At 51.2% G+C, this 25,302-nt stretch overlaps 1 protein-coding gene across 3 annotated transcripts in view; it reads right to left on the reverse strand.

Moving 5' to 3' along the window:
* CAMK2A (calcium/calmodulin dependent protein kinase II alpha) overlaps positions 1-25,302 on the reverse strand; it is a 65,996-nt gene that overhangs the window by 33,618 nt on the left and 7,076 nt on the right. For all 3 annotated transcript variants that reach the window (XM_061424033.1, XM_061424034.1, XM_061424035.1), the window contains exons 2-6: positions 15,975-16,069; positions 8,699-8,758; positions 1,729-1,783; positions 820-885; positions 640-712 (exon numbers count right to left, since the gene is read on the reverse strand). In XM_061424033.1, the coding sequence (XP_061280017.1) occupies positions 640-712; positions 820-885; positions 1,729-1,783; positions 8,699-8,758; positions 15,975-16,069 (349 nt within the window). The remainder of the gene's footprint in view (positions 1-639; positions 713-819; positions 886-1,728; positions 1,784-8,698; positions 8,759-15,974; positions 16,070-25,302) is intronic.

Below are 25,302 nucleotides of genomic sequence, written 5' to 3' on the forward strand. Positions count from 1 at the left end.
AACTACCAGTTACTGATGCTGTGAGGCCCAGCAGAGGAGCACCATGAAGTTGTGCTGACTGGGCCAGGCTGTGCAGCCAGTGCCAAGCCTACACCTGCATCTGCTTAGTCCTGCTCATCTCCTCAAGTGGGAAGAGGCAGGACTCGGAAGGCCTCAAAGCCTGCTTTCCTACCGTCACTCCCTTCCAGAGACCGGAAGCAAGACTAACAACGCCTCGACATTCCGGGCACTGTGCTGTCTCCTTTGACATCCTCACTGACCCTGTACTGAGGTTGCTATGGCAACCCCCACTATTATGAAGCTGAGGCCATGCAACTAGAAAGTGGCCTCGCTGGAATCTGGACCTCCCACCCGCCCCGCCCCCCGTCCAAAGCCAGCCTTGGCAGTCTAGCCACCTCTCACCTAGCCTGGGACTGGGAGTCGGGAGACCTGGGTCCCGAGTGCAGATGCCCTGCTTCCCTGAGCTCAGTTTCCTCATCTGAAGAGTGGGGAAAAATTTTCCCACGCAGCCCAACTCAGGAAAGCTAACGGGGCTATGATAATAACACTGGTTCCGCAGGTTGAGGGAGGGGCTGGGCGCAAATGAGCAGGCTCCTGGTGAGCCAGCCTCTTGGGGTGGGGGTGGGGAGGGTCACTGACCTTCAGGTCCCGATGCACCACCCCCATCTGGTGGCAGTGCAGCACGGCCTCCAGGATCTGCTGGATGCAGTGACTGGGGAGAGAGAGGGAGGGGCGGGGAGTGAGGGCGGGCCTCCCCTGGGAGGCCCCAGGAGGGAGTGCCCTGCCCCCGGGCGCCGCCTGGCTGCGCCTCTCACTCACCTGGCATCCGCCTCACTGTAATACTCCCGGGCCACGATGTCTTCAAACAGCTCCCCGCCGGTGACGCTGGGGAGACAGGAACAGAGTCACCCTCCCACAAAGGCCCCAGGTGTCTTTTGGAAGAGTCTCCAGAAAGTTAAGGATGGGGCCCAGGGACCTCAGAACCTCAGCCCCAAAGGGAGGGGCCCCAGAGGCCACGGGGATGCCCTCTGGTATAACTCCCTTCCTGACTTCCAGTCCACCTCCCCTCCATCCTCAGCCTTCTCCTCCACCAAAGCCAGGCTGAGGTCAGGACAGGGGGTAGAACACTCAGAACTTGTCACTATGATTCATCAGGCTCTTGGAAATCCAAGGGCTGGAGCTTTTTGTTGTTGTTGTTTTTTAATAGACTTTTTTAAAGAGTAGCTTTAGGTTCCCATCAAAATTGAGCCAAAGGTACAGAGATTTCCAATAGCTCACTGCCCCCCGCCCACTCCCCAGCCCCAGCCATGCACAGCCTCCCCCACTGTCTCAAGTGCTGTTCTTTACAGATGAGGCCAAGAACCACTGAGGCCTCTCAGTTCGTGATTGCTTTTCATTCTATTGCCTGGCTTTAAAAACTTTAAATTTATTCTGAAAGGAAACTTCATAGCACCACTAGAAATGGAAAACCAGCATCACTGGCCACAAATAGAAGCAAAACTAAATATATGATGATGAAAGTTAAAAGTGTTTGTTGGTGTGTCAGGAAAACCAGCCTGCACTGCTTGGGTGGCAGGCCTACCACATTTTGGGAAACTCTATCAGAAGAGAGAATTCAGCCCAATCTGGGGGCTATGGGGACACTTCAAACCAAGGGACCCAGTGGAGTCACCCCTGCCAAGGCTGTCCCCATCCCCACTGGACACCCCAGGGTGAGGCCAAACTTACAGGTCAAAGATCAGGTAATGGTGTCCCTCCTCAGAGATGCTGTCATGGAGCCGGACTGCAGGAGGGGCCAAGGTAGCTGGTTATGCAGGGCTCAAGGCTCCCCACTCACGCCCCTCTCACCCCTCAAATAGCCAACATTCCAATTTCTCTGAAAGTCACTGAGCTCAAGCCAGTTACGAGGTGCTTTGACAAAGCATGAACAAAGGCTCACCTCTGTTGTGTAGTCACTCAGTCGTATCTGACCCTTGGCGACCCCATGGACCCCAGAAGAGCCTTCCACGTTCTTCTGTCCAAGGGATTCTCCAGGCAAGAATACTGGAGTGGGTTGCCATTTCCTACTGCAGGGGATCTTCCCAACCCAGGGACTGAACCCACATCTCCTGCATTAGCAGGTGGATCCTTTACTGTCTTAGCTATCAGGGAAGCCCTCACTGACCTGAGGCATCACCCAAAGAAGCCTGAGCATAAAGACAAAAGACCCCAGCTTTGGTCAGAGTTTAGTCCCCTTCCCTCTCCAACCTTCAGTTTCCCTGCTGGGCAGGCCAGGGTCATGGAAAGAGCCTGTGACTCAAATCTCTGCCACTTGCTAACTGTGCATCTTTGACCAAGTTGCTATACCTTTCTGAGCCTCTTTCCTTGCTTGGAGGGCTTCCCTGGTGGCTCAAATGGTAATGCGTCTGCCTGCAATGCAGGAGACCCAGGTTCCATCCCTGGGTTGGAAAGATCCCCTGGAGAAGGAAATGGCAACCCACTCCAGTACTCTGGCCTGGAAAATTCTATGGACAGAAGAGCCTGGTAGGCAACAGTCCATGGGGTCACAAAGAGTCAGACATGACTTCACTTTCCTTGCTTGGACAATGAGAATGAAACTCCTGGAATTGCAGGCTTGTTGTGAGAATTCCATGAGGCACATAATCCATGTTGACTCAGTGCTGGCCCTGCGCTAATGGCACTCCTCTGCTTCCAGGTCTGAAGAGATAACAGAGCTGGTGGATGAGGGAATGACAGCAATCCCAGAGTTCTGGCCTGCTGAGAAACTGTCATCTTTTCATACCTCATTTACCAAGAACAGAGGCAAAGCTCCCAGGAGCCCAGAGCTTCCAAAATTACCCCCTAAGCTTCTTTCAAAAAAAAAAAAGGAGGGAGAGCCCAAGGCCTGGGGCTGACTCTAGGGGGCCTGCACCCTGCCAGCCAAGGGCAAGTTCTCCCAGGTCAAGTTCATGTCCTTCCCTGTACCACAACCTAAACAGGTCCATGGGCAGCGGGGAGGGTGGGCTCAAAGAGTTATGGTAATCACACAATGGAAAATGTTAAAATAATGCAGCAGTTCTTTATTCACTAGTTCGGAATCATATCTAAATCTTGTTGTTCGGTGAAAGAGCAAAGCAGTATGCACAGTCCTTTCTAAAAAGGAGGCTACATTTCAGCTTGGGTATGGCGTTCGTCTCTCTGGAATGATCCAGCGATGTGGGCACTGAGGTGGCCTTGGGGAAGGGAATTAGGACAGCTGGAGTTGTGGGCGGGTGAGACTTTTCACTGTAAGCCCCAGTGCCATCTGAATTTCTGCCACATACAATATTGAGTCCCTTAAAGCATATGGCCCTCATGTCGCTGTTCAGTTGCTCAGTCATGTCCAACTCTTTGTGACCCCACGAACTGCAACATGCCAGGCTTCTCTGTCCTTCACTATCTCCCGGAGTTTGCTCAAACTCATGTCCATCGAGTTGGTGATACCATCCAACCATCTCATCCTCTGTCGTCCCCTTCTCCTCCTGCCTTCAATCTTTCCCGGCGTCAGGGTCTTTTTCAATGCTTCAGCTCTTTATATCAGGTGGCCAAAGTATTCTCCCCATAAAGTTTGGAGAGTGGGTGCCTCCACAGATGGGGACCCGAGATGGAGGATGAAGGGATACAAATTTAAATAAAATGTTTTTTAAAACCTTAAATATATATATTTATAAATAATGACTGAAAGATGTTTTTAAACTATTTTAAAGCAAAACTAAAAACTAAGTAGCCTGAGTATGTATAATTTAATCCTGCTTTAATTTTTTAATCAACATTTTATAATAAAAATTTTCAAAATACAGTCAAGTGAATACCTATGTACATACTACTTGCTGCTGCTGCTGCTGCTAAGTTACTTCAGTCGTGTCCGAGTCTGTGCGATCCCATAGATGGCAGCCCACCAGGCTCTCCCGTCCCTGGGATTCTCCAGGCAAGAACACTGGAGTGGGTTGCCATTTCCTTCTCCAATGCATAAAAGTGAAAGTGAAGTTGCTCAGTCATGTCCGACTCTTAATGACTCCATGGACTGCAGCCTACCAGGCTCCTCCGTCCATGGGATTTTCCAGGCAAGAGTACTGGAGTGGGGTGTCATTGACCACCTAGATTCTGTTATTAGTGTTTTCTCATATGTGTGTGCATGCTCAGTCTCTCAGTCATGTCTGATTCATTGTGACTCCATGGTCTGTAGCCTGCCAGGGTCCTGTGTCTGTGGGGATTCCCAAGCAAGGTTACTGAAGTGGGTTGTCATTTCCTACTCCATTTCTTATATATGCCTTACTACATTTCTATCCATCCCTTCATCCTTCAATCTATTTCAACTTTTAAGTGCACTTCAAAGCAAAAATAGACTTTTGAAACGTATGTGTGTTTTGAACTGAGCACCTTATATTTTGTGTGTGCAGAATCTGAAAGCCCTATTTTGGTGCCCTGCTCAGACCTCCTGTAGGAAGATGGTGCGGCCATCCTGCAGCTGCTGAGGAGTTGGCTAACCATGTGCAGGTGCCCTCCTCTGGAGAACTGCCCACTGCTAATGGAACTGCCCACCTTGCCCACAAGGTTACCTACAGCCTTCAGGCAATGATGAACTAATGTGGGGAGGCAGAGGCCATGCAAAAGGCCAGTCTGCCTTAAAGGAGGGACAGCTCCAGGACACGGTTTATGTTACAGAGGCCTCCCCACTGCACCCTCCACCTGGGATCAGGTCAGAGTTAGACTTGACCTGAAGCCACATCTCCGCTTGGTTCCTTTCCCCTTCCTCCATCCCACTTCTCGCTACCCTTACAGGTCTCCCCCGGGAGCATGCCCTCGTGTTCCTACACACATCTGAATCCTTGCCTCAGGCTCTGCTTGTAGGAAACCTGACCTGATATGTTTTAGGGAGCTACAGACATCAGATACCACATGGATGTATACATCATCAATGTTAGCTCCAGATGCTGAGATTATAATTTAAAATTATTTGTTTTATCATTTAGCTACCATAAACTTGCTTTAATAGTGTACCAAGATAAAGTTTTGAGAAAGACCCTTTACTCCAAAAGGATTCTTCAGGAGCAAACTCCTTCTCCTTTACGCTGCTCAGGTGTTTGAGGTTTTAACTCCTTTTTTGTGTGTGTGATTGTGAGAATCTCTGAGAAGCCAAGCTGCATCCAGAACCATCTCAAGAAAGGGCTTTTAGAACCAGGTCAACAGCCATTTGGGAGGAGCTCCAAGAAGACTAGGGTTCCCTCTGGCCAGAAGCCTCAGCCTCTTTTAGAGAAGGTCCTCAGGGCTCAGGGAAATGGACAGAATGGGAGAGAGTGTCTCCAGAGCTTCCTCTAGCTCCGATGGTGCTTTTGTGCTGATTTTGAAGGCTGGCCCTGTGAGCAGGGGGATATGGGCTGGATTCCAGTCCCCACCTGCGGGATGATCCTGGAGTTGGCTTCAGTCCCCAAGAGTTGGCTAAATCTTGGCTCAGGGCACAGGAGACAGGATTCCTCATTTCAGTGCTGTTTTCATGCACAAAACCTCTCTTCCTGTGGTTGGAGGCCACCCTGAGGAAAAACTCAGCCTAGAGCCCAAGAGAGGCAAGGATTCAAAGGCTATGGCCTATGTGACAGTACCACTGCCTGGTGGGGAGACTGGCATGTCTGTGCTCATGGACTTATGCTGTCTCTGTCACAGAACAAACAAATCTGTAACCTAGTTTTCATTTGTGTAGCTGGATTCATGAACTTCTGACATTCTGTCCTATTTCCAACAGTTACAATTTCTTTCTCAGAAATTGAAGGGTCATACTTGTTCCTCTGGCCACTGCCCCCAAGACATCCCTGATGGCCACAGAAGTACTGAGAACATGGGCTCTGCAGTCAGACTCTCTGACTTTGCTTACTAGCTCCACCTCTTAGAAGCTGTGTGAGTTTGGGCAAATTATGTAACCTCTCTGAGCCTCCTTTCCTAGCAGCAGAGCCAATACTACTACACTGGACTGGTGTCAGGAGTTAACTCAAGATGCTAGTAAGGCACTCAACACAGTGCTTGGCACTAGGAAGAACTTAATAAATGAAGACATCGCCATCTTCATCACTAACCTCACTTCCCTCTGCCACCCCATATCACCTGCTTAACTCTCAGGTTATCTCCTCCTGCTCCTTGGGTGGCTTTTAAGGTGTGGGTGGGGGTCCACTTCATCAGCAGGTGCTAATGGTACAGAGAGCAGAGTGCTGTCCTCCCCGAAGCAAGATCTAGGAGGGAAATGCTTTGTGTATGGTGCAGCTTGTTCCCCCTGTCCTGAGCCAGCGACCTCCCTGACTTTGTCTCTTAGGGCTGGGCTGTGGCCACACACGGGCAGAGAGCAGTGAGCTTGGCTGGGATCACTAAGCAGGCTGAATAGTCTAGTTTCTTTGGGCACAGACCCACTTCTCAGGTTCTATAGCCACATCTGGACCGATCTGCACTCTTTTGGACAGATTACAACTACTTTGAACTGAGGTGTTGAAGGCTCAGAAAGTGGTACCCTCCAAGGACCCTTCCAGCCTTGACAATAGTTTTAGGTTCTCCCAACCATCTTCTTGTTCTGGATCTCAGCTCTGCTCTCTACTTCCCTGTCCATCAGCTACCCCACTCCTCTCCCACCCTCATTTCTTCCACACGTCCTCAGAGACTAGCAGAGGCCTTGGCACATGGTGGGGTCTCGGATGTCCTTGACATCAGGTCAATGAATGAAGGAGTCATAACTCAAGTGATGATGATAATGAAGACTATGGCTGCCATTTCTGAGATTCTACCACCTGCCAGGCTTGTGCTAAGTACTTTACTTGCAACATCTCACTTAACCCTCACAACAGCTCTAGAAAGTGGGTACCATGATTATCCTTATTTCACAGAGGAAGGTACTAAGTCTGAGAAGTTTGTAGCCTGCCCAAGCTCAGATACGAAATGAAAGGTAGAATTTGGATTTGAACCCAGGTGTGTCTGACTGAAAATTCCATTTTCTTAACCAGAATATTATATATAGTGCCCCAAACCAATGACTCAAAATCTTGATGGCTCGGAGGAATGAGAATCACATGAAGATTCAGGCAAAAGGTAAGTCTTTCGGTAAGGTTGTTCTATTGGAGGGTGTAGATTGAGAAAGGATGGAGCAGCTAAATGATCCATAGCCCTTCCCCGGGGCCTGTCATTGTGCTATGATTTGTTTGATCATCATAAGCCTACAAGGTATCTATCATTCCCATTTTCCAGATGAGAAAACGGAACTTCAGAGCAGTTAAGCAACATGTCCTGGGTTACACAGCAATTAAGCAGCAAACCCAGAATCTGACTGTAGAATGTCAGCCCCAGAGCCCATAACTTACTGCTCCCTGCTAGAGCTGGGAATGAGCGACTGAAGGATGAGGAAGTGTTGACCAGAGACAACTGCAACTGCGCAGTGGCACGCGCGTGCACACACACACCCCATCTCCCTCTTCCAGGATTAATGGGCTTTCTAAGAACCGTGGAATTCTACAATCAAAGACCACTCATGACTCCCTCCATTGTACTGTTGGGGAGCTGGAGGCCGGCCCAGATTGGGCAGGAACTGCCCATGGTCATAAGCAGGTCAGGGGCCAACCAGGGTGGCTCCCCGCCAGCCGCCTTGCTGCCCCTTCTCTGACTCTAGCCCCAAGCCTCCAGTTGCTGTCTGTGCAGCTCTGTTCCTTTCCCCAGGCACGGGGAAGGGGAGGTGCCTTATGGGTATAAATAGCAGATGGAGATGCTACTCTTCTGCAGAGGAGTTAACTGTTGGGGCCCTGGACACAGAGAGATGCTTCCCTCCTAAGGGAGAAGGCATGGTAGCTGTCAGAGTTAGAATGTTCCTTACAGAGCACCTAGATCTTGCCGCTTAAGTGTGACTGGTGAGCCAGCAGCTTTGGCATCACTTCACAGTGTGTTAGGAATGCAGACCCTCAGGCCCCACCCGGACCCACTCAACTAGAATCTACCTTTTAACAAGATGCCCAGCTGGTCCAGACAGCCCTCTCCTTGCGAAGATGGGAGAAAGCAGCTCAGAGAGGGTAGTGCTCCTACCCAAGGTCACACAGCCATTCCCTGACAGCACTATATCTAGAATCTGCACTCCCTCCCCATCATGACTCAGAGCCCTGCCACGCAGTGATACAGCCCCTCAGCTGTGCAGGGACAGGGGAAGGGAGGTCAGGCAGTCAGGTCCTATTTCAGAGCCATCCTGCCTGCCCTGGGCGCAGCCACTCCATGCAGCCCGCGTTCAGTCCACTCTGGAGCAGGGGCCACCTTGGGGCTGGCCTGGAGAGACTGGCACTGCAGGTCCACGCAGGTGAGAAGGGCCATGGTGCCAGACTGACTCAGCATGGGAGTGGGCTTGGGGAGTGGGCTACACTGGTCAAGGCTAAGCCTATCCTATTTTCGTCTCTCAGAGCTTCGGAAGTTTTCCTGAAACAGCTTTTCTGAAGGAGGCTGCTGGCAGCGTGGGCTGGGAGGAAGGGCCCCTTCTTCACCTTCCCCCCAACCAAGCTGCTCGCTGAGGAGTATGGAAACCATGAAAGACACCCCCTTTCCCACCTCTATTTGCTGCCATCCCCAAGAAGAGAGCAGCTGCCCCCTTCCCTCAACAAACACCCACCAGGGCAGGCAGGGGAGCTGGGCCAGGCCCCACCCACACCCCTCGCCCATCCCCCATGCTCACCGATGTTGGGGTGCTTCAGCAGGCGGCAGATGCGGGCTTCACGCTCCAGCTTCTGGTGGTCTGAAACACACAGATGCCCAGATGAGTCCAGGGGAGGGAGGCATCTCCACCCACCCCATCTCTCCCTCCTCATAGCCTCTAATGACCTCTCCCTCCCAGGGCCTGGGCAAGCTCAGCTGGCAGAGCCTCTGGGTTCTCCAAGAAGGCAGTGGGATGCAGCGGAAGAGAGACCCAGGCTGCAATGAGGCAGAAGTCCCTTCCCCGCTCTGGGTCTCGGTTTTCAGGGTTCTCAACCGAGGGGCATCTCCTGCCTGTATCAGAGCCAAAGTCCAGGCAGCCTGGAACACCCCCACCCCCACATCAGGCTCCGACTGCCCTCCCCCAGCCCTGCCCCTCCCACTGCATCTCCTCCTGTGGAACTGCTGAACCTCAGCTCTCCAGGCACGCCCTGCCCTGCCCAGCCCTCTCACTCTGGGACCTTCGCACACGCGGTTCTCTCAGCTTGGAAAGCTCCCTCTCAGCCTCCCACCTGCTCTTCACTGGCCATCACTCACTCTTAGGCATCCTTGGATGTCACTCTCTCTGGCAGCCCACCCTGATTACCAGCTGCTGGGGGCTCCTCCTCTGCATTCCCAGGGCCCCTAGACAGCACATGCCACTCTGTCTCAGGGATGTCGCCGTCCCTGAGGGCGAGGACTTGGTCTCTGTTGTACCCCTGGCATCTACCTAAATCCCTGGCCCATGGAAGGTGCTCAAGAAATAAATGAAGGCTTCCCTGGTGGCTCAGTGGTAAAGAATCCGCCTGCCCATGCATGAGGCACGGGTTCGATCCCTGAAGCAGGAAGATCCCACATGCCTCAGAGCAACTAAGCCCCTGCGCCACAACTATTGAGCCTGTGCTCTGGAGCCTGGGAGCCACAACCAGTGAAGCCCAAGCGCCCTAAGCCCATGCTCCATGACAAGAAAAGCCACTGCAATGAGAAGCCCTCACACCACAATTAGAGAACAGCCCCCGCTTTCCAAAGCTAGAGAAAGCCCATGCAGCGATGAAGACCCAGCACAGCCAAAAGTAAGTAAATAAATACAATTTTTTAAATACATAAATAAAAAGATGACTAAAGCTAAACCTTTAAAAAAAAGAAGAAATAACTAAGTGAAAGAACAAATGATTGAATAAACGAATCTTTCTAAGGGAGTAGGTATTCTCTGCAGGAGAAGGGTTGTATTAATTTACGGAAGATGCCTCATGTGTGAGGAGTCAGCACCCAGGACACAGAGAAACCCAAAGAATCTGCAGGGTAGTGGGGCTTACCCAGAGATCTCCCACCTGCTTCCTGGGACTTCTGTCCAAAGCCCCTAGATTTCCCTGCCCACCTGGGAGAGAGGCCTTGTTCAGGATCTGTACCTATGATCTCTGACTCTGAGACTGCTGAGCACAATCATACCCATGACCCCATTCAGTCCTCCTGACAAGCCCGGGCTGTGGACATCACTGTCCCTGTTTTAAACATTTTTCAATTTCCTTTGTGGTGCTTTTCTCACAATCTGGTATTTAATGCCTTAATTTAAAAAAAAAAAAAAAAAACCCACCAGTATAATAGGAGCCAGTCACAAATACAGAATATCTACTATGTGTCAGGTATTATGCAGAGCACTCTATACACATCTCAAGGCCTCCCAATAATCCTCTGAGGATAACATTACCATTGTGCTGGCCTTACAGAGGAGGAAACAGAGGTTCAGAAAGGTTAAGTATCTGACTTAAAGTCACACTGCAGTGAGCAGTGGAGCCACGCTTTCTATCCAGGTAGTCAGGCTCCACGGGTGAGCTGTAAAACCCTGTCGGGGAGTTCCCCGGCGGCCAAGTGGTTAGGATTCTAGGCTTTCATTGCCACAGCTCAGCTTCATCCCCTAGCAGGGGAATTGAGATCCTGCAGGGCACGTGGCACAGCAAAAAAAAAAAAAAAAAAAAAACTCAAAAAATAAATAAATAAAAATAAAACTCAAAACCCAGTGCTGTCCTGGTCTCTACACCCTGACTCATCACTATCATCTCCATCTGTCTCCTATTCCCCAGTGGGAAAATTCAGGCCCGCAGGAGGGAACTCACACAGACACTCAGTGGTGGAGCCAGGACTAGAACCCCGCTCTCTGAATGGCCCCTCCAAGGAAGGTGGGCATCAGAGATGGTGATGAGGAGGAAGAAAATCCCAGCCCTGTCCCTAGGCTGCCAGCTCCCCTGTCCCCTCCCCTCTCCATTAGCGGAATCACCAGCTGTCCTCCAAGGGCTGCAGAAACCAAGATCAATACTGAAATGTGGCTTTTCCATCAGCAAAGCAATTAAGTCCAATCCTCTTTCAGTAGAGTGTAAGCTCCACTCCCCAGCTGAAGGCAGCTGGAGGCTAGAGGGGGACGGCTGGCCCAGCTGGGCGCATCCTCGTTTCTCCTCCCTTTCTGTCTCCTTCCAAATCCTTCAGGGTAGGGAGGTGGAGGGGAAGGAAGGCTGATTCCCAGGCAAACAAGGGGGATCCCCATCCAGAGCTGGCCAAGAGCCCTCAGTAAGCAGAGGATGGCTGAACCCGCCCCAGCTCCAGACCCTGCCCCCGACCCACCCATCCCCAGCAGAACCAAAAGCCAGGCAGCTCAAAGTGGGACCTATCAGAGGGGGTGAGGGGACTCCTGGCTCAGGCTACACATTCAGGGGACAAAGGACCTAAATCTAGAATTCTGATGTTTTTCTCCATGTAAGGTCACCTGGGAGCAGAGTTACACTAACAGGACTGAAAGAAGAAAACGCTGGTCACACAGCTTTAAACATGTGACTGGTTACCAGACATTACTGCTGGAAATGCTAGGAACTGTTTTTATAAATCTTGTAATCATCTTGTGCATAGTACAATTACACTGCATTGCAACCTTCAGTGCTAAAAGCATTAATTTGTTGAATGTAAACATATACTTTATATGATAATTTTTGTAACTCTGTTTGAAATGTTTTTGTTGTCTAATATGCAGGGAACCTCAAGAAATATAGGGACTGAGTTCCTCTTGACCTTTGAGGCCTTGCTCCGTTAAGCAGTCTCTTGACAAAATCAAGGTAATCATCAATGTGGTCAAGCCTTGTTACAACTCAGAACTTTGAGGAACTACTCTTAAAGGCTTCCCCCAGGCCCCCAGTCAATAGTTAAGAGGGTAGCCAAGGACTTCTTATTAAAATATAAATGAGATCCTGCCTTCAAACTTTCCAACAGCTTCCTAATGTACTTATAGTACAATCCAAACTCCTCAAAAACATCCAGAAAGACCCTGCAGGGTGCTGAGTTCTGCCTCATCTTGGCCCTGAAGCTCCCCCCACACTAGACTCCTGTGTGGCCTCAGGCACTGCAAACTCCTTCCCACCTCAGGGCCTTTGCTCCTGCTGTGCCCTCTGCCTGAAATACTCTTCTCCTGGGTCTTCTCGTGGCTGCCTCTTTCTCCTCAAGCAGGTCCCAGCACCATGTCACCTCCTTAGCTTTCCCAGCTGCCTTTTCCTCCAGCCCCATCACACCCCCATTACCCTGTCTTATTTTCTTTGTTAACACTCATCACTACTTGAAAATACCCAGCTTACTTGTGTGTTTAATGTTCTTTTCAGTCTCCCTCCCTAGAAAACAGGTGTGATGACAGCAAGACCTTGACTGTCGGTCTCTGCCATGTTCCAAGGACTCAGAGTCATAAGCAGCTTGTCCAAATTCCCACACCCAAGAAGTAGCAGAGCTGGGATTTCAACCTGTGTTCATAATTACTGTACTGTATTGCCTCTTATTTTCATAATTGAGAAATCAATCCATCCAGTTCAGTGAAGTCCCATGATGGTGAGACATCTGAGAGAAGCTAGTCTGCAGCCTCCTGCTCGGGCACCAGGAAGTCTTGCTCCTAATACCCGTTGTGATAGATGCTTTGTGAATTTTCTCCCTCTCTCCCTGGGGGCAGACTTCCAGGGTGTTGGGGTTAAGGGGGCCAGGTCTGCTCAGAGCTCGGCAGGCAGTGGGTGGGTGGAAACTCTGGGGAGAGGTTCCTGGGACCAGACAGGACCCGCAGGGCATGACAGGGAAGAACAGAACCTGGGGAAGCCTTAGGGCTCTGCCAGCAGATTGAGTGGGCTCCAGCAGGTATGTGGGCAGCGGGGTTCTGGCTAGAGGCATAGGAGCCAGGGCAGAAAATAGACCTCTAGTCTCAGAACAGGAAATGTCCCCTCCCTCCACAGAACTTCAAAAAGCCTCCAGATCCTGGGCAGTTGGAGAAATAATCTGGAGGACCAAGAAGGGGAAGAGGTCGGGGAGTAGATGAGAAAGACAATAAAGATGCGTCTCACTGCCTCCTTGCAAGCTCCCTTGCATAAACCTGAAGCTCAGGGACAGCTGAATGAGCTCATACTATGCTTCCCACCTGGTATCGTGGGACTGGTCATCAGGGAGCCGAGGAAGTGACCCTCAGCATCCAGGTGGACAGTGAGGCTTGTGGAGGTTGCTGGACGGGGACCAGTCACCTTTGGCAGCACTGGCTAGGTCCATGTGCCCACCATCCCCTAAAATGTTGATGAATTTTTTCTGTTTGTCTGCCTGGTGAGGCTGCGGCTAGGAAGCTTCCAGAGCCCCTGGCAGGGAGTTAGCGCTGAGCATCTACTGGCTGTTGTCACTGCTGACAGGACTTTCTAAAGGCAGGAACTGGGCCCTCACCTATTGAATCCCCCACCCTCAGGGGTGGAACTGGGACAGCTGTAGCTTTCAAAAGGCTCCCAGGGGGATTTGGCAGGGATTGGGACAGGGAAACATTTTTACCTTTCATTTCATGTCTTTATGGCTTCTTGGAATTGTTTATAGTACGAGCATTTTATATAAAAAGAGTAGTTTAAAAATACACACAAAAATCATCTCCCGGGTTTGGGAGCCGCTCAATAAAAGAGGCTGGCCCCATGGGAAAGGGGAAGCCCTAGCTCCGGGGGAGGGGGATGGAGGACACCCCGGGGGGCATGGCCCCTGCTGGGAACTGCCAGAGTCACCCAGGAGTGCCAGCAGGAGAAGCTTGGCGTGTGTTGCCAAACATCCAGCATTAAAATGCTCCCCACCACAGGCCCCAGGAGGAATGAACAAAGAAACGTGCTAAAGGAAGCTGGGAGAAAAGCATCGCAGTTGGCAGACTTCTTTGGGAAGGTTCTGAGACCCTCCCCCCAGCCCCTCACACTCACCTAGGCCTGGGCACCTTCCTCCCAGGAGGTCAGAGCTTTCTTAAGTCACCAGAGAGGGGGCTTGGCAGTTACTGCACAGACCAGAGTCTACACTCCCCCAAAGCCTTAGTTACCTTCCCGAAAAGAGGCGATGCTCCTTCCATTCCCCTATACATGTTTCTTTCTGTCTCGTGCGTGTGTGGATGCGGCTCTGAGACTGTGGTGAACAGGCCCAAGATTCCTCAGCATCCAGGGAGGACCCTGGTTCCTGATTCTCCCTCACCGCAGGGGGTGGCAACCCAACCTGTCACCCCAAGCCATGGCTCAAGCCCTGCCCCTGCTGTATCTCAGGGATTGGGACATCTCCCTTGACCAACTGTGATATAAAGCACAGAGAGGGCACCGGACAGCCACTAGTCACACAGCCACCCGGGCGAGGCCCAGCATCTGCTTGTGAGGCAGTGGCCCTGCTGGCCTTGTTGCCTGCCCTGACTTCCTGCCCCAGGCTCTGGCCCTGGACCTTCGGCAGGGCTCTCCCTTCCGCACGAACATTCACACGGGCTGTGTGCCATGGTGGGCCCCGGTCTTCGGAGGACCGCCGCCACCCCAGCCTCTTTCCCCTGCAGGATGTTGATCTGTCTACGGGGGAGTTCAGTAACTAGAAAGTGCTGGGCTCCCAGCAACGCTGAGCCAGAGACATGAAAGGCAGCAGCGCACGGTGCAACACGGAGCCTGCTGGGAGGCCCGTGAGGGCCAATGTGAACATCCTGTACCGGCCTCTGTGAAACCCACACCTGCTGGGCGCTGGCCCAGACAGTTGCCGCTATGCCAGACAAACACCTGGACACTCTGCCAACCCCCTTCCACGCTGCGCAAGCCATGGCTGCACAGCCCCCTCCTGTACCTGCCTCACCCACCAGAATGCCCCCCCATATCCTGGGGGTCCCTAAGGCAGCTCAGACCCACTGTTCAGAGTGGAGATCTTTGAAGACAATCTTCCCCAACTGTAGTCACCACCATCACCACCCTAACCACATGCTAAGGGCAAGAACATAGCTTCAGAGCAGACACTCCAAAGTTTAAAGTCCATACAAATTACCGGTGTCTTGTCAAAATGCAGATTCTGATCCCTTACATCTGGAATTATGAATTTGCATTCCTAACAATCTCCTAATGATGCTGATGCTGCGGGTTTAGAACCACATCCAAATTAGAATTACCTGGGGATCATTTCCAAAAACCCAAGTCACAGCCCAGACTAATTAAATTACACCCTTGGGATGTGGGATCCAGGCATGAGGAATGTCTGAAGCTCTCCAGGGGATTCCAGGCTGGGAAGCCACTGTCCAAGGGAGTATTTAGGAACCAGAAGGTGGACTGGCGCGGTCGAGGCGCAGCACACCTGGTGTTCATGGGACGCTGATTGAGCACCCAGATATGCCAGGTGCTGTCCCGGGTGCTGGGCACACACAAGGAATGAGACCCAGCCCCACCTTCTTGGTGCTCATGGTCATAAAAGAGGATGAATATTAAACAAGGTACCAAACCAGTAAATGGGATAACTCCACATCGGGAGAAAGCCACAAAGATAGTAAACAGTAACAAGAGACATAAAATGGGGAGGTCCCCCTCAGATCTGGGGGTCAGGGAAGTCTCTCAAAGGATGTGACATTGAACTGAGACCTGAAGGCTGACAAAGTGCCAGCCTTGTAAGGAGCCAGGTGAGAGCATCTAGGCAGAGAGAGAGGCAGGTGCAGAGGCCTGGCTGTGAGAATGGAGGTGAATGGCAGAACAGCAGGGAAAGGAGGGCTTGCCTGGCAGCTTAGTCTTTACCTGGGTGGGTGGATGAGGGGCAGAGAGCCTGGCCTGTGAGAGGCTATGGCATCCAGTCTAGACCCCCTAAGGAAGAAATATGGAGGAGTCTATTCTCATAGTACCCGCAGGAAGAAGAGCCCCCACCTCTGACCGCAGCATCACCCAGAAGGAGAGACCCAGGTCCCGGTTCTAACCCAAGGGATAGAGGGAAGGATGAAGGGAGGAGGGCGGGCCAGGCATGGATCCGGCACCTACCTCTGGCCGAGAGCTTCTTTGTGTTGATAATCTTGGCAGCATATTCCTGGCCGGCCAGCACCTTCACACACCTGCGCACCACTGAGAAGGCTCCCCTAGGACAGAGGAGGCAAAGAGGGTGAGCGGGGGCCCAAGGGCTATGTTCCCAGGAGACACCACAGTTCACGCAGCTGCTCTGTGCTGGGAGGGAGCCTTCCCTCAGGGCTGCTCGAGCTCGTAGGGGATGCTAGTGGCGCACCTCGGAGACAGAGCAGGCCTGGAGACCCATGGGAACCACTGGTAGTAAATTGTTAGGAAATTGGCCTCGTGAGAGATGAGCTTTGTCCAGTCATATTAAGTTAGGCTTGACAAATTCTAAAGCACTAAAATCATGCAATGTTAGAATCACAGAATCTAGGTCCCTGGAAGGTGAACCCACTCCAGTGTTCTTGCCTGGAGAATCCCAGAGACGGAGGAGCCTGGTAGGCTGCTGTCTATGGGGTCGCACAGAGTCGGACACGACTGAAGCGACTTAGCAGCAGCAGCAGCAGTAGGTCCCTGGAAGTTTTCAGTTTTTTCTTCTTTGGGTAGTTAACACAGTGACATGGTTCAAAGTTCAAAAGATACAAAAGTGTGGATAGTTAAAGTGACTCCTTCCCATCCCTATATCCCAGACTCCAAGGTCCCCTGCCCAGAGGTGGCCAGTGTTACCAGAGCATCTGTCCATAGATAGCTCCCCCCTCCCCCATGCAAATACTGGACACTGCATGCTGCTCTGTACCCTCTTCTTCAGAAATTTTTTAGAGATCCTCCTATATTATCACATAAAGAGTTTTCACCTAATCATGTGGGCTGTCCTATAATTTACCTAGCCAGTCCCCTATCTACAGGCAGTTAGGTTTCCTATATTATCACATACAGAGTTTTCATCTAGTCATGTGGGCTGTCCTATAATTTACCTAGCCAGTCCCCTATCGACAGGCAATTAGGTTTCCTATATTATCACATAAAGAGTTTTCACCTAATCATGCGGGCTGTCCTATAATTTACCTAGCCAGTCCCCTATCGACAGGCAATCAGTTAGTCCCAGTCTATAGCTCCAGTCTACAGCTGTGACAGACAGTTCTGCAATGCCTAACCTCATATATGTGCCTTAGAATTACATTTCCCACGACTTCCCTGGCGGCTCAGATGGTAAACCATCTGCTTATAATGCAGGAGACCCAGGTTCCATCCCTGGGTTGGGAAGATCCTCTGGAGAAGGAAATGGCAACCCACTCCAATACTCTTGCCTGGAAAATCCCATGGACGGAGGAGAGTGGTAGGCTACAGTCCATGGAGTTGCAAAGAGTTGGACATGACTGAATGACTTCACTTTCACTTTTCATGTATACAAGTGTCTGCAAATAAACTTCTAGAACAGGTATTATTTGGTCAAGGGTAGCTGTTGTTTTTCTCTGGAGAAGGAAATGCCAAGCCACTCCAGTATTCTTGCCTGGGAAATCCCATGGACAGGAGCCTGGCAGGCTACAGTCCATAGGGTCGAAAAAGAGTCAGACATGACTTAGTGACAAAACAATACAAGGTGTTGTTGGGTACTTCTGAAGGATAACGAGAAACGATCCATCTTAGAAATGTACCAACTTTCATGCTAATATGTGAGGGGAGTCCCTCTGCCTTTGTCAATACAACGTGTGGTCAAACCTTTATATCTTTACTAGTGAGACGTGGAGCACGGTGACTCAATGTAGATTTAATTTGGAATTCTTATATCAAGAGTGAAGCTAAGCATTTTTTTTTCATGTGTTTTTAGAGGCTCCTGGGTTTTTATCTTCAAAATATTTGTGGCTGGAAGAACTCGAAGCAAGGGCTGTGGGTTTCATGGCTCATAGGAGACATTGTTTCCATGTGGAACGTGGCCCATTTTCCACATTATTTGATTTTTCAAGAAAAACTAGAATTCTGGATATTTTAGTGACATTTCCCAAATTTTAAATACTGGTTTCTGCTGCTGCTGCTGCTGCTAAGTCACTTCAGTCATGTCCAACTCTGTTCGACCCCATAGACGGCAGCCCACCAGGCTTCCCCGTCCCTGGGATTCTCCAGGCAAGAACACTGGAGTGGGTTGCCATTTCCTTCTCCAATGCATGAAAGTGAAAAACGAAAATGAAGTCGCTCAGTCGTGTCCGGCTCCTAGTGACCCCATGGACTGCAGCCTTCCAGGCTCCTCCATCCATGGGATTGTCCAGGCAAGAGTACTGGAGTGGGGTGCCATTGCCTTCTCTGTTAAATACTGGTATCTAATTCCAAAAAAATTAGCTCCCTGTGTCACACAGGAAATTTCCAAATCTAATGCTCTGTGACAACCTAGAGGGGTCGAATGGAGTGGGAAGTTCAAGATGGAGGGGACATATGTATACCTGTGGCCTGATTCATGTTGATAGATGGCAGAAGCCAACACAATACTGTAAAGCAATTATTCTCCAATTAAACATAAATAAATCAAAACAAATTTAAATGTAATATTTTGCCAAACAAAACGAGTTTGGGGGCTAGATCTGGCATCTAGGTGCCATGTTATACCTTCCACTACAAACATCATCTGGCGCAACCCCTTCACATCACAAAGGAGGCCCCTGAGGGGCCAGACACTGCCCATGGTCTGTTATCGCCCTGCTGCTGCTGCTGCTGCTGCATCGCTTCAGTAGTGTCCGACTCTGTGCCACAGGTGAATGGCAAGAAACAAGTCTCCTGTGCAGCCTCCTCCAGTTTTAATGTGCATATGAATTACCCAGGCATCTTGTCAAAAGGCAGATTTTGATTCCTTAAGTCTGAGGCAGAGCCCAAGACTCAGCTTCCCCGTAGCTCAGGGGAGAGTGCTCAAGGTCACACAGGCAGTGCTGTATTTTGAACTCAGATATCTGCAGCCCCAGATTTTTGGCTTCTCCACCTAGTGAGCCTGCCGCTTGCGGGCCTGCACACCCAGGTTCCTGACGTGGCCACGCCCCACCATATCTTCCAAACTTTGATCCCCTCTCCTAAGCACACAGGCAGGTCCCAGCTACACAGATGCAGCTGATGGGAACAGGGGCGGACGCTGGCAGGCGCTGAGGAAGCCTGCAGGCTGGCAGAGATGCCCGTTCTCACAGGCCCCAGGGTGTTCTGTCACTGGCTTCGTGTCTGAGCAGCATGAAGGGAATGGGTGGGAAACTGGAGAAGGATGAGGCAGGAAGATCTGGGAGGTGGGCTAGAGGCCAGGAAATGTGACCTCGTAGGAAAGCTGGCGAAGGCCAGAACTCACGGGCACAGCTACGGACTGCCATCCGGCGGAGGGGGGCGGTTCTGCCTGTCCTCCTCGTGGAGGGAGCAGCCATTGGGGCTCCCTTCCTGAGAAGCACCCTCCCCGTGACACAGCACACCACACCTCCCCCACTAGCCCAGGACCACAGCTGCTCGTCCATCCACTAGACAGAGTTCCTAAGGACCAACAGGACCTCCATACATGTTACTATAGGAACAGGAGGTAGATTTAAGTGAACTTAGACAGGGAGAGGGCGTCAGTCTGGGGTGTTAGAAACAGGAACAGGTACTTGAAGAAGGTGCCCACCCTATTCGGACCGGGACTTTCAGGTTCCTGCTTAGTGGGAGGCCATGATTCTCAGAAACCCCAGAGGAGAGAGCATGTTTCAGATGGCCCCTTCTGGGAAAGATTCTGAGGATTCCAGGGAGAGGAGGGGCAGGAAAGGAAGGTTTGTCTTATTCACTGGCAGCTAGCACATGCGTGGGGCTCTGTGCAGAGGCTTAACAGGCTCCACAAACCTAGGCTCTACCCCAGGAACTGAGGACCTGAGAGCCATGTCTATAAAATAAGAGAAGTCATGCTTGCTGAACTTCCTCCTCACAACACAGTGTCGAGCTTTTGTGTAAATCCCAGGTTCTAACCCAGGTGGCTCTGTGGCAAAGAATCCACCTGCCAAAGCAGGAGATGCCAAAGACGCAGGTTCGATCCCTGGGTTGAGAAGATCCCCCGGAAGAGGGAATGGCAACCCAATCCAGTGTTCTTGCCTGATGAATCCCATTGATAGAGAAGCCTGACGGGCTGCACTCCACTGGGTTTCAAAGAGTCGGACACAACTGAGCACACACGCAGGTAGAGGGAGGAGCTTATCAAAACGATTCAGAGAACACCAGCCTCGCGCACACCCAGAATGTACACTCCCGATGCACCTTCACCACTAAGCTCCTTGGCCCTCACAACAACCCTGCAAAGTTGAGATTACGATCCCCCATTTTTTCAGGGCATGAAACTGAAGCCTCAAGGGAGCAGGCATATTCCTCCCGAGGCTGTGACAAGAATCCAGGTCACCTGTCCTTGTTCTCCTGACTCCACCAAAGGCAAGACAGTGTGACCCCCAAAAGCAGGGGCTCTGGGCTCACAAAGCCCTGTGATCTGATTGTGACTGACCCCCAGCTGTGTGATACTGAACTTGGCACTTCAACTGTTTCCTCCTACAAAATGGGGGCCAAAATAATACCTCTGTCTTGGGTTTGGGGGGAGATTAAGTCAGGCAACACACGCGAAACCCTGGGCACAGTGCCAGGGCATGCTGATCACTGATGGGGCGAGGAAATGGTCTGGGCCAGGGAGCCCGTTTTCCACCTATGAGGCCTCAGGTCTTCATCCACGAGTGGAAAGGCTCCTCCCTGCCAGTTCTGGTGCTGGGGATCAGAGATGGGGGGGCAGAGGAGACTCTGTAGCAAAAATGAGAGTGTGGGCAGCAAGATCGCAGCCCTAACTTCCTCTCTTTTTAATCTTTTGTTTTAAAAAAGGCATGTTTCTGCATGCTCGTCCTGTGGGAGCAAGTGGCCACAGCCCAGCAGCTTTGGCAAAAGGAAGAGCCAGCCCACTCCTCCCACGGCCCTGAGTTGAGCAGGTGGCCAGTGGGTGGGTGGGCAGGAGCCTGGAAACAGGACAGGGCCGAAAAGGGGAGGAGGCCAGAATGGGGAGGGCAGAGTGGGAGAGAGTGACCAGGGGTCCAGGGAGGAAGGGATGAAGCCTGCATGGGAGGGCCCTGGCAGGTGGGGGATGTCCTCGGGTGGATTCTGGGTGCAAAGGTTTCAGGGGCACGTGTCTGCCCACACGTGTATGTCAGCAGCTTGTCAATGCCCTCAAGTATGTGGTGACATGTGCTGTCACCCTGGGTGTGTACATGTGTTAGGAGAGGGTCACAGAATGTGGGCAGGGAGGAGTGTGTGTGAGATAGACAGACACTGGAGGGACAAAATCTCAGATCTCAGCCCTGCTGGGAGGTCTTGGGGAGGGGTCTGCCCCAGTGTGGGCCTCACGGGTTTCATGGGGATTGGTGTGGGCATGAGGCTAAAAAATAGAGAGACCTTTCCACCTTCAATATTCTTTACTTCTTTGGTTGTGTAGCACGGCTTGCAGGACCTCAGTTCCCCAACCAGGGATTGAACCTAGGCCATGGCAATGAAAGCACCCAGTGCTAACCACTAGACCACCAGGGGATTCCCTCCACCTTCAATATTCTATACTAGTGCTGTCCAACAGAACTTTCTACGATGATGGAAATATTGTCCATTGTGACAGGCGCTAGCCTCCTATGGCTATAGAGCACTTGAAATCTGGTTAGTAGGACGGAAGAAATGAATTTCTAATTTTATTTCATTTCAGTCATTATAAGTGGCTAGTGACCACCAGGTTGGATCGTGAAGTTCTATGTGGATAAGAACTGGCAGTCCTGAACCAGACCAACCAGAGTGCAAATTGTGGTCCAGCCGCTTACTAGCAATTTATTTAACCTCAGTAAGACCATTTTCCTCCCTTGCAAAATGTAGGTAAAGATTAGTACCCACCCTGAGCAATTGTTTCAAGGATTCAATATAAGACTAGGGTATGCAGTGGGTTTAGCCCAATCCTTGGAGTGTAGTAAATGCTCAGGAAACAACACCTTTTATAGGCATCATTATCTCCGAAGTGATGAGAACAGCTGGCATCATCAGAAGCAAAATGGACCTTGTTTGCCAAGCTCAGGAAAGAAGCAAGCCAGGGGAGGAGGTGTGTGGGGACCATCATGAGGGGATGGGGTGCTTCCCCAGGCCCCAGCAACCTGCCCTTGGGTGTAAGCAGGCAGGGAGGCAGCACCTGGTTCAATAGACAGACGGGAAGGGCGAGGGCACGCTGATAGTGGGTCCATCGTGGCTGGAAATGTGGGAACGTGCTAATGGGCCGTGAAAAGCAAGATTTACACTGGGAAATTGCTTTTCCGGCTGCCTGGCAGGCACGGTGTCCTGGGAGTTGCTGGCTGCCTGCCCACGGGAGGCTCATCACCCTCTCTGGCCCAAAATACCCCAAAATGCTGACTCGCAGTAATTCCAAACACCTGGGGTCCTCACTCAGCTTGGCTATCAGCTTGCTTATCCTTCCACTTGAAAGATGGACACGAGGAGCCACAGCCCCACTTCCTCCTGGGCCATCTGTGAGAAGTATCTACTACATAGGGATGGGAAAAGGTCCCTGAGACCCAAGATCAGTTACCGCCAACTTGCCCTCAAGGCAACTCCCCACCTTCACTCCAGAGCGCGGGGCGTGCCTATGGGTATCAGCAGACGGGGATGGACACGGCTTATGATGGCACAGTCCCGGAGCCACTCTGCACTCCTCCGGGGTCTGATTGTCAGGAGTCTCGTCAGTCTCTAGGGTCTTCCTTTCATTGGCTGCTTCCTCAAACACACCCAGCACTCCCTCATTCTGGAAAAATAAACAACCATCCTTCCCCCAAACTTGAAAAGCTGAAAAACCAGGAGCCTTTCTCTCGACCCACAAGCCTTGGCCACTTCCTTCCTCCTCCTTTCTCTGCTGCCAAACTTCCAGAGCAAGTGTCCGACATTCGCCGCCTCCTCTTCCCACCTCCCACGCTTCAAAAACCCACCACAATCTGGTTCCCACCCCCGGCTCCCTGGAAGAAAAGTTGTGCCAGGCCCACCCACCCAGTGCCCCCACCCCCGCCCCTGCAGTCCCCAGTGGGCCTGATCTGCCTAGCCTGCCCCACGACAGGTGACATTTGGCCCCAGTGGCTACCCAGTTTGAGGCCTGTCTTCCCTCTCATTTCTGGGTCACCACACTCTCCTTGGCAGCCCCCTCAACTTATTTTCACTTCTTCATCCCCCTCCTATCCCTCTCTGAACATCTCTACTCCTTGTTCTCTCTCCACCAATCCTTACCTCTTTCCCTGCCATCCCTTCTACCCAGGACCATGAAACTGGGATCTGTGGGGAGGCTCTGGGTGTTCGTGAACATCTCTAAAATTTTAACTAAATTATTCTGTGTCTGTGCATTGTTCTGTGCAGAGGACGCATAGTTTTCATTAGCTTCATAAGGGATTCTCTGACCACCACCACCGCCCCTGCCCACCTCCCCTCAACCCCGCAGTGTTGTGTCACCCAAGAGTGAAATCTGCTTCTGCACAGCCATTCCTCGCTTCAGAATTCTAGTCCCAAATTTCTAGCTGCTCACTAGAAATACTATGTGATCGGCACCTCTTAATCAAAGTCCAGTTTTCTCTCTCCAAATCTCACCACTCCAGGTTAATATGCCTAAGCATTCTACCTCTCTGAGATGAGCTGGGATGAGTTCAGAAAGTTTCTGCTCAAAGGTAGACAGACCTGTTACCTGTGAGAGGATTAACTTGTAATACTTCTTGGTGGTCAATAACTCACAGTCCAGGTTAGCTTGTCTGATCACTTGGCACAGAGCAAGGCCTGGGGGCATGGAACCCAGAGCAGATGGGGTTTGAATGTCTGGGGGAAGGCACAGAGCTGGGGTTGGTCGCTGGAGCAGCCCCGGCTGAGGGGCCGGAGTGTGGGCCACAGGTTGCTGCAGCAGACACTGCGGTAATATCTTGCCATTGAGGTCTACTCTCTCCCCATTCTACAGTTAAAGAAACTGAGGCCAAGACCTTGAACCCAGGAGTCCTGAATCATCATCCTTTGCTCTTTCCAATACCCTAAACTCTCAGACTCCCCTAACTTGTGGTCCACAGATGGGCATTAGGGTGGGGGATTTGTGGGAAATGATATACAACATCCTGTGAGTTGGAATGAGTGTGTGTTTTGGGGGGTGACTGTGGCTCATGTGAGATTCTCTGAGGACTTCTAGATTCCTCAAACAGTTAAAAAGCTGAAATCAGATTTGTTCAGATATGAAAAGAACATCCTGTTTGCATAATGTGTGTGTGCGTGTGCTAAGTCACTTCAGTCATGTCTGACTCTTTGCGACCCTATGGACTGCAAAGGCTCCTCTCTCCATGGGATTCTCCAGGCAAGAATACTGGAGTGGGTTGCTATGCCCTCCTCCAGGGGATCTTCCCAACCCAGGGGTTGAACCCATGTCTCTTATGTCTCCTGCATTGGCACGTGGGTTCTTTACCACTAGAGCCACCTGGGAAGCCCCTGTTTCCATAACACCCACCTCTATATACTTTAAGCAAATTCCTTCACTTTGTGGGGGCTTCAGTTTATCCATCTGTGAAATCAACTGTTGATCATTTGTAAGCCTTCTCTTTTTTTTTTCTTTTTAAGCAATAGTATCCTTTCTTAATAACAAACAAACACAGCTATGCAGGTCCCCAGATGGCAAACAGAGCAGAGGTGGCAGGGGCTGGGGGCTCAGAATCCCCTTTGCTTGGTTTTCTCTCTCTCTTCTCCCCAGCTCAGCATAGCAGCTCTTCCCCAAACTCCACAAACTAGCATTTGAGAGCCAGAAAATCCTAGGACCTTTTCCTGAAACCACACATCCCTCCTCCTCTCCACCCCAGCTGCTGCCGCCCACTTCCAGACTCCAAAAGATGCTGCAAGCACGCAGTGTCTTCGAGCCGTCCCGCACTCCCAGGCCTGCCCTATGCCAACCCAGCAGAAGTCTTGCTGGGGACACAGAAGGCCTGGGAACCGGAAGAGTCTATTTGCTGCAGGGAACATTGAACCAACAGAAGTTCCAACATGTTCCTTGTTTGGGCTGTGCCTAGGTTTTCTTGACTGGGTTACAAAAAGGAAAACTAAAAAATATATATCCACAGGGCTTGGTGACAGGATCATAGCAGGCAAAACAGGGGAAAATGGTGAGGGGCTGCTTTCTCCCAGCTTCAGGGAGCCTCCTGGCCTGGCTTCAATTACATGTACACCCCAAAGACTTTCAGAGAGAAAGGCTCCAAGGAGTGAAAAGCCAAGAATTGACATGGAAAGAGGCTAAAGGGCCCAGATCTCATGTGTCACTGACTTGTGTGACCTCAGGCAAGCCCCTGACCCTCTCTGGACTTTATTTCCCCATCCCTAA

The sequence above is a fragment of the Bos javanicus genome, chromosome 7 (assembly GCF_032452875.1).
Source record: "Bos javanicus breed banteng chromosome 7, ARS-OSU_banteng_1.0, whole genome shotgun sequence".
NCBI lineage: Eukaryota > Metazoa > Chordata > Mammalia > Artiodactyla > Bovidae > Bos > Bos javanicus.